Source organism: Vigna umbellata, chromosome 4, assembly GCF_029865625.1.
Source record: "Vigna umbellata cultivar VRB3 chromosome 4, Vumbellata_1.0, whole genome shotgun sequence".
NCBI lineage: Eukaryota > Viridiplantae > Streptophyta > Magnoliopsida > Fabales > Fabaceae > Vigna > Vigna umbellata.
The window spans coordinates 38,767,921-38,779,335 of NC_142168.1; the positions used below are offsets into that span (position 1 = coordinate 38,767,921).

The 11,415-nt window shown below is 33.4% G+C and overlaps 1 protein-coding gene across 1 annotated transcript; it reads right to left on the minus strand.

The window, feature by feature from the left end:
• Positions 1 to 2,293: 2,293 nt before the first annotated feature.
• Positions 2,294 to 7,961, minus strand: LOC124825787 (polygalacturonase QRT3-like). Its single transcript, XM_088113946.1, has 4 exons — positions 7,613 to 7,961; positions 7,224 to 7,460; positions 4,628 to 6,550; positions 2,294 to 2,522 (listed from the first exon to the last, which is right to left on the minus strand). Exons 1-3 carry the CDS (start codon positions 7,832 to 7,834, stop codon positions 5,546 to 5,548), a joined length of 1,464 nt encoding a protein of 487 aa, XP_087970072.1. The 5' UTR covers positions 7,835 to 7,961; the 3' UTR covers positions 2,294 to 2,522; positions 4,628 to 5,545.
• Positions 7,962 to 11,415: the final 3,454 nt, after the last annotated feature.

The following is an 11,415-nucleotide window of genomic DNA, read 5'->3' on the forward strand; positions in this document are numbered from 1 at the left end:
TTGGGCTCCATCTTGTATGACAATTGAGCATGACTTGAGGTGGTGACCATGATAGAGTGAGACTAGAGCAAAGTTTTATCAGGGTTCGATGATGGACGCCAAATGTTCTTATTGGGAACTTGGAGCAATCCTTTGGACAAGTAACAATATCTTGATGACTTTTGAGATCTTTGATGAACCTTGTTGAAGGCTGGAACACAAAGAAAGATCTACTTGTAAAAGACTATCTGACACTCAAGTCAGTATGAGAGTTTGTATTTTTTGAGTAAAAGATAATATGAGAGAGTGTGTGTTTCCATGATAAAATATGATGTGTATTTATAGGTTTTTGAACCCCAGGACTCATGTGATAAAAACAAATAGTATCAAGATTGATATTAAACAATATTAATAAAATAACAATCTATTACATATATGATAATTAATAGAAAAATCACAATCATGTGACACTTTATCTAATATACTAAATATTTTGTAAATATATAATATTAAAAAATATGATAGCGTAATCAAACTACTGAAATTGTTAATATGTAAATATTTACACCAACAAATATATTTTAGAATATCTTTCAACCATTTTAGTCACTAAAAGGATTTTGTTGAACTATATTAATTAACATATTTATTAGATTGAATATATATATTTCCTTCAAAACATTTTTAAGATAAGAAACACTGTTTATTGTTTAATTGTGAAGATCGAAATGATGTGTAGATGAAAAATGCAAATAAATTAAAATGATTCCATTTTCAAATTCCACTTTCTTCCCTCTAGATTTGTTTGAAAATGGAATGTAAAGAAATTTGGGTTCCAAATTCTATTAAGGTTCAAAGGATTAGTTACATTTCGCTGTTTGAAGTAGAATTTGTTGGCATAAAAATTAAAAATCATTAGTTTCACACTTCAACTACAATCTCAAGTCAATAGTCACCGTTCTTGTTAGTTTTTTCTATTTTTTTTGTGTTGTTTTTTCTCTTTGTGAGAAATTAATTTATCTATTCACTTTTAGTGGTGTTTCTGGAAAAGAATGCAATGAAGTAAAGAAATACATAAAAGGTTTAACTAAAGACAAAATCAGATTTAGAACTACCATAATTTTGAAAAATAGAACGCAATATAAACTCTGGAATATTATTTTCTTCTAGAAGCTATTTTTAATTTTTAACTTTTTTTAGAAGCAACTCAATTGGAATGGAAGTATGTTAGTCCATCGTAGGTGAACAAGCTCAAAATCTTTACCAAAGAGCACATTGGCGGAATAACCCCTCAACTATATTTTTATTTTTGTATTTTCAAATATATATATATATATATATATATATATATATATATATATATATATATATATATATATATATATATATTAAAAGTATATTATAAATATTTTTAAATTTTAATTAATTAACTAATATTATATTTACATAATAAATTACTTTATTTTAATTATTTATCTATATTTCGTAGTAATATAATAATCAAATTCAATATTTTAAATTAATTTTTATTAAAAAATAGTTAGTGGATAAATTCGTCTCTTCTTGTCTTTGACTTGGTAAATTGATGAACCAAACACGACATACTAAAATGGACTAATGAGTTAAAAACTCTGCGTCAAAGTTTGCTGTACAAGAAACTCGTGCATTAATAGTTTTAAACAAAATCTTATATGAAGAATAAGCAATAACTGATTAATTAATTTACAACATATCAATATAATGTTAGCATTTTTAAACAAAAGTCATCTAAATAATTGTGTAGGTTAAAACCTTCAAAATAGAAGCAAGTTTTGTTTGCATTGATTATATATTATTATATGTAGTATTGTAACTTGATACTAAAAATAATCAAGTGGTTAAATTTGATCTTTTAATTATTATTTAAGTGATTCTATTAGTAATATCTATGTAATTTCAAAATATTCATTTTACGTGTGGGAGTGGTTTATCCAAACTAATATAAAATTTTATTTTCTAAAATATATAAAGAAAATTAAATAATTTAATTTCATAATATTTATGTAAAATAAAATTTATAATCACTTATATATTATAAATTATATAATTAAATATAATATTTTTTATATATTATACACTATGAAACTGAGTATAATATTGATACGACGAGTTAAAAAATAATAAATATGATTAAAATTGATTTTAAACGAGGTTTAATATTATTTTATTATATAAATTTAAACTTAATTTAATTTTATAAAATTAATTTATAAAATACATTTTATATTATTATATATATATATATGTGTGTAACATCCCGATTATATAATAACAATTATTACATAATAAAGACGTCAACATTCCAATAAAGAGAACAGTCGGAGTATGACGTGTAATTAAATGTGAAATTACAGTAATCCAGAAATAAAAGAAACGAAAATTTAAACTTAAACAGTTTATAGGTTCGAACACTACACATGTTCAGATAGGAAATTCCTAAGAAGACTATTCCACAATCTCGGTATTCCCCAGCTCTTGCTCCAAATGACTCTTCCCGACAGCATCTGCTCCCATCCAAGTGGATGATCATCGCCAAAGACATATAACCAAATTGGCACACAACACAAACAATGCAAGGGTGAGCTAGATATAAAAAGCATGTTATATCAATATCACAGTTAACTCATGGTATCATACATAGATTCATACAAAAGAACAGTTAAGGAATACTCATTAACCCACAGTTCACACCCTCATCTTTACACTCGCATAGTCTGCTGGCACTCCCCAACACTATGCAAGGTAAACACGCACGACTCATCTTTACACTCGCATAGTCTGTCGGCACTCCCCAACACTATGCAAGACAAATACACCCGACTCATATTTACACTCGCATAGTCTGCTGGCACTCCCCAACACTAGGCAAGATAAATACACACGACTCATATTTACACTCGCATAGTCTGCTGGCACTCCCCAACACTATGCAAGATAAATACACACGATTCATCTTTACACTCACATAGTCTGCTGGCACTTCCCAACACTATGCAAAGTAAACACACACGATTCCTCTTTACACTCGCATAGTCTGCTGGCACTCCCCAACACTATGCAAAGTAACCACGCACGATTCCTCTTCACACTCGCATAGTCTGCTGGCACTCCCCAACACTATGCAAAGTAAACACACATGATTCCTCTTTACACTCGCATAGTCTGCTGGCACTCCCCAACACTATGCAAAGTAAACACACATAATTCAATTCTAGAGAAAATCAACTTTGAACCCAATACTATTCATCCAAACACTATTCATCCGAATACTATTCATCCGAACACTATTCATTCAAACACTATTCATCCAAACACTATTCATCCGAACACTATTCATTCAAACACTATTCATCCAAACACTATTCATCCGAACACTATTCATTCAAACACTATTCATCCGAACACTATTCATCCGAACACTATTTTGTGGAACGAACGTTACCGGACGAGCGCCCTTTTTAAACACTAGGCCGAACACTATTTGGCCGAACGTCACCACAATTCTTTTGGACGGACGTCATCTAAACCATTTGGACGAACGCTATCTGAACGAACGCTAACACCCTTTGGACGAACGTCATCTAAACCATTTGGACGAACGCTATCTGAACGAACGCTAACACCCTTTGGACGAACGTCATAAGTCGCTTATAAGACCGAACGTTCAGAGATTTCGAACTTAAGATTTATCCAATTAGGACCGAACGCTCAAGATTCCAAACTTATAATATCTTATAAAGGCCGAACGCTTAAACCACTTGAACACAATTACCGAACGCTACTTTGCTAATTGGACGAACGCTATAAGATTCAACAGGCCGAACGCTAAAATCGATTCAACACTATTGGGACGAACGTCATTTCCGAATACTAGGAATAACATTACATGGACGAACGTCATTTAAACAATTGGACGAACGCTCACTGCCGAACAGTCTGGACGAACGCTCACTGCTGAGCAGTCTGGACGAACGCTCGTAATCTAAACGAACGCTGACGAACGCGGACGAGCGCACAGTGGGACGAACGCTCGCTCACAACATCAGGCCACTTGCGCCGGGCGCCTGGCGCGACAGAGGCGCCGGGCGTGAATTCTGCAGAATGCAGAATTCTGCAGATTGAGGCCAGAACCTCGTTTTACCATTTTCAACCCTTTTTATCAACTTTTAACACCCTTAATTCTTGTTTTATACTTGATTGAACATACCTAATTGATTATAACCGTTCCTTATTCAATTCTTAAGGGATTCATACTCCAATTTAACCATAAAACACCAATTTTCATAACTTTGATACTCAAAATCCAATTCCACTACTTTGCACCTATTTTGATCAATTTAGTGACTCAAACAAGTCATAATCCAGTGGGTGAAACTGTTCCAAATGTTCAATAACACTCTAGACCCCAAATACTCAAAATCACTACCTCACTTCCTCTCCAAATAACTAAAAAGCTATAAAATCCTAATTTCCTTCAATTCCAAAACATACAAGATTACATACATGAATCAATATATCATTTTCAGTCCAACCATACACAAAATCTCAAATTTCCAGCATCTACATCATGCAACAACTACCATCACACAGAAAATCCAACTCCCCTTACCTCTTGAAGACTTCCTTGAATCTTGAAATGCAGTGTGCGGATCTCCTTCCAATTCCGAAAGCTCTCTATTTCTCCTCTCCCAGATCTTGCAGTAAGCTTTTCACTCCTCCAATTACAGCACCAACACTCTTCTTGAATCAATCTCTGCACTGTGTTCCTCCTCTGCCGTTCCAGTCCTCCACTACAGTGCCAGCTCTCCTTTTCTTCTTCTAGATTTTTCAGCAACTCTCCCACTCTGCCCAACTCCCAAAAATTCCCCTGAATTCACGAAACCCTCCCTTTAAGAGGAAGAAAATGTGCACTCCACTGCTGAACGAACCTCAGTCGTTCCCTTCCACTTCTTAGTGTTGTGCCCATTATGAAAGTGAGGATGGTGGTCTCATGGTGGTTGGAGCACTTCAAAGTGGGAAGACCCACCATCCACCAGCTGCACCACTCTGCAGACAGGGAGCCCCTCCACTTTCTCCAAGTGCAGCCGCCCACTTCCACTTCCAGGAACGTGCCTCCCTTCCCCCACCACTTCTTCTTTTATAAAATTAAAAAGGACACTCGGTCCTTACAATATGTGTGTGTTTTTTATTATAATAAATTGGTATTATTTTTAATTAAGAAAATATTTTTTTAATATTTTTTTGACAACTTTTTTAATACAACATGATTAATCTATTTTAAATATACGGATCAATAAAATAATGACACGTGTATAATAAAAAAATTGTTAAAATATCATCTCATTTTAATTAACCTATAACCATCGTTCCTTTATTTACATTTAAATGTATTCAACAAATTTGAAACATACGGTCTCAAAATTTGTAGTATGGTTACAAAGTTGCCTTTAATGTTGCCGAAAGAAAGAAAGAATTCGTGAATTCGTAATCACGCGTATGCACAATTCCCTCTTCAATCAGAACATCTCTAACTTGCAATACTTTGATCCACAGCGACAAAAACATTTGCAGTCACGGCCTCATTTGCTTCAATCACAACCCGATTATGAGACGCATTTCTGAGAGCATGATTTGGGAAGGTGCTGCCATTAACGATCAAAGTATACACAACATGCTTGATAAGGTTAGGAAAAAGCAAAAGTTTGCTAAAATCAGCAGTCCATGAGGTTCCATTCCCTTGCATAGTCATCTTTGCAACTGTGGCCTTTAAGTTCATACCCTTCACAACATTCCTAGCCACAAAAACTTGATCAATTTGATTAAAGGGACCGTTTGATTGGTCCAACTTGACCACATCAACCCCATGATTTAAGCCAGAGAACATGTTATCAACAATGTTCAGACCATTCACAATCCCTTTTACTGATTTTAACACAATGTTAGCATCACCAAGGAAGAAACTGCTAGAGATATGAAGTTGAACGGGGTCTTCTGCAACAATATTGGTGTAATCCATGTAAGAATTCACTATCCTAGTTTGTGTCAAACCAGGAAGTTTCAAATAAATTCCAGTGCCTCCAAAACCAGAGGCCTTGTTATAGCAATGCACTCCAGAAATGGTGTTGGCTTGACCAGTGACCATTATTCCTATGGCAGCAGAGAAAATCACAACATCTGTTATTGCATTGTCATTTCCCTGAAGGCTTATTCCAGTGCCTGAGAAGTTCCTTTCATGTTTGTCCCCTCCAGCAGTGATGTGCTGGCCAAGGAAGCAGTTTCTGATGAAGGTTTCATGACCACCTTGGACTAAGATTCCAGTGTTGGTGAAATGTGCTATGTAACAATTGTCTATGTTGATTCTCAGTGAGTTTTTCACTGAAATGCCCCCTCCTCTGAAGTTGGAATCCAGCAAGAGATCCTTTAGAGTTATGTACTCGTAATTGTAGGAATTTCTTTCTCCTGTGGTGGACAAGTCTATGAGATATCCATCTGCTGGAAAATTATTTGAGGCCCTTATAGTTCCCCCATGTATCTGTTATAACATTCAATGATAAAATTTTATCAAACTAAGACCAAAACTTCAGTTATGCCTTGATTTGCTGCAGCACTGTGTCTAAGAATTGGTGAAATATGAAAAGTCTAAGAAAAGAACAAAATAAAATATTGACTGAAAAGAAGAAGAGGTTGATAAAGGACTATATTCCTTTTGAATATTAAATGGATAGCCATTCCTAAAACCATTTTTCTATTTCAAGTTTGGCCAAAGCCAAGCTTCCAAAAGTTGCTATTTTTTTATGTTCTAGTTTAATGTGCCAATAGACCATTTGATATTATTAAGGAATTAAAGATCAAATATCATTACTAATACGTCTTTTAATATGATAACCTTTTAGTTTGTAATTTAAATCTTTAAAAAGTGAATTTTAAGTCCAACTCACAAAATTAGGATAAGTTATATATATATATATATATATATATATATATATATATATATATATATATATATATATATATATATATATATATATATATATATATATATATATATACTAGATATTAATCGACATAGAACAATTGATCGATCAAATAACAAGTTTTGTTATAATAGATTCTAACTTACGAGTAAATTGACAATTAAAACCATTTCAACTTATATGTAAGACCATTTACCGTTGAACGTTTCATGAAAATTATGCTTTTCTTACCATGAAGTTTCCAATCCCTGGCTGTGGCAATTGCAGTGGTTTGCTAATGAGGTACTTTCCACCCTCAAGATGAACCTGAGCACCTCCAAGATCTTTGATGTCCTGCATTAAGAACCCTTCATTTGGACCTTTGGCTGCATCTGCTATGGCTGCAAGAAGAGCTTCAGTGCTGTCTGAATTTCCTGTCGGATCTGCACCATAAGATGTAACAAGGTACACATGTGGTTTCTTGAGATCCTTCATCAACCGAAAAAGAAGTCCATCAAACATTTGATATTTTCCCACAGAAATAGCATGACCAAGTTCATGAGTACCTTCATCAAGGGGTTTCAAATTTCGACACTTTCTTAGAAAGGAAACAAAAGGGTATCTATTGATGACTGAATTACCTGTGGTGGAAGAGGAGAAGGAGTAGGAGAGTATGAAGGTGGTGTTGAAGTAATGGAGTCACGCCTAGTTATAGAGGCCTTGAATGCCTTAAGTCCAAGGAGTGCTTCTTCATGAGTGACACCAGAAAGAGTCCTTAGAGACATGTTCTCCACATAAGCATGAGCCACAAAGAAACAAGTTATCTCTAGAAAAATGAACAACATGGGAGACATGGTTGCCATTGTGGTTTCTAGTGGTGTGTTTGTTTTATAGAAAATGAGGTTGGGGAGAAGCAGTTATACGAGAAGGGATTGGTTGAGAGTGGATATAAATAAGGGGGATAAGTATGACATCATATGAAATCTTTGGTGTTAGTTTGAAGGCTTCTCTTTTAAAGTTTTCTTGTAAAATTTTCGTTTTGTTTCATGTGTCAAAAAAAGTAAGCAGATAATTAATCTGGGAGTTTTGCAAGTTTGACATAGAAAAGTGCTTTTTTAGGTGCGTTAGGTATCATGAAGTCACCAACTTCATGACATGTCTCAATGAGCCTTGGTTGAGTGAGTTGTTGACAAAGTGTGATAAGGTTTTTATGATAGAAAGAAACAAGCACTTTCACTGAACAAGAATTATATGATGACATTAATGAGCAGAAGGTCCATAATTTATTTGATGAAAAAGTTAGTGCTATAGAGCTTGATATATCTTGGAGATGAAGATACATCTTGGAGAAGTTAGCATTATTTAGTAGTATGGTTGATTTTGTAATAATTCATAAGAAATTGTCTGAGATCTAAGTTCATTAATGTATTATCCTTTAAGATATTATAAAATATTTTAAAAACATTTACTGGTAATATAATGATTCATTATCAGATTCTAAATAACACTAAATTACAATACATAAACGGAAACAAATGTCATGGTATAAATTGAATTTGTGAGAATATGTTTTGATTATTCCCATCTTTTCCTAACATGATATCAAATTGAATAAAGGAATAAAAATGGTTGGTGAAAATAATTCATGTTTATATTTTTGATAAATATATTTCAAAAAAAATATTTTTTTTAATAATTAAGTAAAACCATTTAAAAATTGTACTTTTGTGCAAGAAAATTATTTATAAAAAAAGTAATATTTTTTTAGAATTCTATCAGAAAATTAATAAAAATAATATTTCTGTCAAATAAATCAAATTGTATAGCATCGTTTTTTATGAAGTAATTCTCATATATAGAATTGGTTTTGACCGAAAGAAAAGTTTTCAAATCTGATTTCGTTTAAACTAGAATTAAATTTAAGAATCCAAAAGTGGAATAGAACATGAATACATTGTTTGTTTAATGTGTAATTCTTTTGTTGTTTAATGCACAGGCTTGATTGGATGAAAAAAAAGGACAGTATAGAATTGCAAATCAGTCAAAGATGCCATGTTTGATGTTGAAAATGGCCCAACAGGTAATTTTAGTCGTTTGTTTCTATATGGCAAATTGTTTTTCTAAACATGTGTTTAACATGTAAATTTAATTAGTCATTTAGAGCATATAAAATGGATGTAAAATTCATTTTATTTGTGAAATTGATTTATATTAGAGTTATCTATTAGAATCTATTTTAACGAAATTTCTTTTTTGTTTAGTCTATTGTATCACTTTTTATTGGGATATTTATTATTTATTGAATATATTGTTCTACCCACTATTGGAAGAAGATAATTCACACTTTCCATTAATGGTAAACTTTTAGATATTAATTTTAAATCTAAAATATAATTTACAATTTCAAATATATTTATCACTATAAATCTTAATTATGATGTCATTTGTATATCCAAATATATTTTTAATTCAACTTAAAATTTTATTATATAAAAGTAGTAAGAGCCTAAAAAATCGTGTTTTAGAATTGATAGAGTATTTAAAATAATAAGATCTAATTATTTTAATAATAAAAATCTAAAGTATAAATAAAATTCTTATAACGATTTTCATTATCTTAAAATCACATCATCTTTCTAAACACTTTTTTTTCTAGAACTTTCTTTCTTCTCTCTAGATTTTCTCATTGTTTATTTATCCGTTTGAAGATCGGAGACCGCTAGGATGATCATTAAGGTGAGTTCTCCACTTCTGTCCAATCAATTTTTTCAATAGAGTAATTTAGTTTTTTGTCCTTTTCTTTGTCAGTTTATTCTTTCTCTACTAGTCTCTGTTGATCAGTGATCCTAATGGTATGCTCTCATTGTTTGTGTTGCTCATAGGGTAGATTGAGCTTCATGTTTGTCTAAAGGTGTTTTGGGGGTTCTAAAGTTGTTTGATTATCTTTTAGGTAAGGGAAGCTGATTGCATTATTTTTAAGTTGTGGATATCTTGAAATTTTTATTTGCATGATTGAGTTGTATGATGATGTTTAATCTATTGAAATTGGTTTGTTTTGGATGTTTGTCATGTTGTTTGTCTTGGCTGAACTTGTGCTGAATTAAGAACTTAGGATTTGATCGTTTGAGCCAGTTGATGATGAGTTATGTTTTAGCTATGGGTGATAATGAAGCAACAGAATGGTGGTTTGGACCGTGCGTAGAGATGATGTTGCGCACTGGATTTCCTTTGGCAGCGGAAGTAATGAATTAAGTGAAGGTTGTTGGTGGAGGAAGGAGCTATCAGTGGAGGCGAAGCTAGCTTAGACGACCTTCCATCCCTGGAAGGAAGCTAGAGGAGAGAAAGGGGAAGCTCAAGGAAGGTGACTTTTGGGCAGCGTAAGGGAGCTGGCTTCAAGGCAGCAAAGACTTACTCATATTCATTCAAAAGTGAGATTTACAAAGAGGGTTGGGTGAATTTATAGGAGATTCACCGCCTTGCTCTAGAAGAAATGCAAGGCCACTAATCAGTTGTGTTTTAAGCAATATTGGCCACGTGGAAAATGCAAAGCAGGTGATGGATCACATGAACCACGTGCTGATTGAAGTGGATGAAAGCCGCTAGCGCCGGGCAGTGTAGGGTGAGCGCTCAGCGCCACCCGATTCCTTTTCTTCAAGCTTTCTACCCTTCATCTCATGATGTTTTGGTCCGTGATGGACTTTGTTGGATGCTCCTAAAGTTGCTCTTTGTTATTTCTTCAAGTAAATGGGTCTTTGCCTAAATGATGGGCTTGGGACCAAGTCATCAGTTGGTATATCCCTAATATTAAAATTTGTTTTCTACCAACATACTAAGAAGGAAATACCAATTTGATCATTTAAACAAGTTCCTTTTTCCCTAAATCACAAAAATTCATCGGCTAATATTTGATATAATGAGTAGTGACAGCCTAGCATTGAGCGCCAGTTCATTGTGCAGGTTTGGAAGCATTTTAGTTCTAGACTGTTAAGCGTCAATTTTGTACCACTGAGCGCATTAAAATTGTTAATGCTTTTGTGTTGAGCGGTAGCAGGGCACCGTTGAGCGCTATCTTTCTCTACAAGTCTATAACATTTTAGTTTTAGGACGTTGAGTGATAGAAGGGTGTCATTGAGCATGACTTTTTGTGAGATGAATGACACTAAGCATCAAGATTATTGTTAAGCACCACCTTTTGTGAAAGGCTTGGCGTTGAATGCTGGGACTATCGCTAAGTGCCACGTTCTACGAAAAGTCTAGTGTTGGGGGCCACTTCTGCGGGCCAGTGCACATGTTTGAAATTTATTATTCCATGATTGTTTGAGATAAATTTTTAATGTTCTTTATGTAGGTTTAAAAGTATTATTGTGTCTATTTATGTATGATATTGTAATGATGTTTGGCATAATTCCATGAATCTCGTGGGAAGATTCTATGGTGGTGTTCC

Coding starts and splice junctions, on each gene's coding strand:
- LOC124825787 (XM_088113946.1), bottom strand. CDS start 7,834: ATGGCAACCATGTCTCCCATGTTGTTCATTTTTCTAGAGATAACTTGT. Junction 7,461..7,612: donor CTTCTCCTCTTCCACCACAG/GTAATTCAGTCA, acceptor CGGTTGATGAAG/GATCTCAAGAAACCACATGT. Junction 6,551..7,223: donor CAGGGATTGGAAACTTCATG/GTAAGAAAAGCA, acceptor ATGTTATAACAG/ATACATGGGGGAACTATAAG.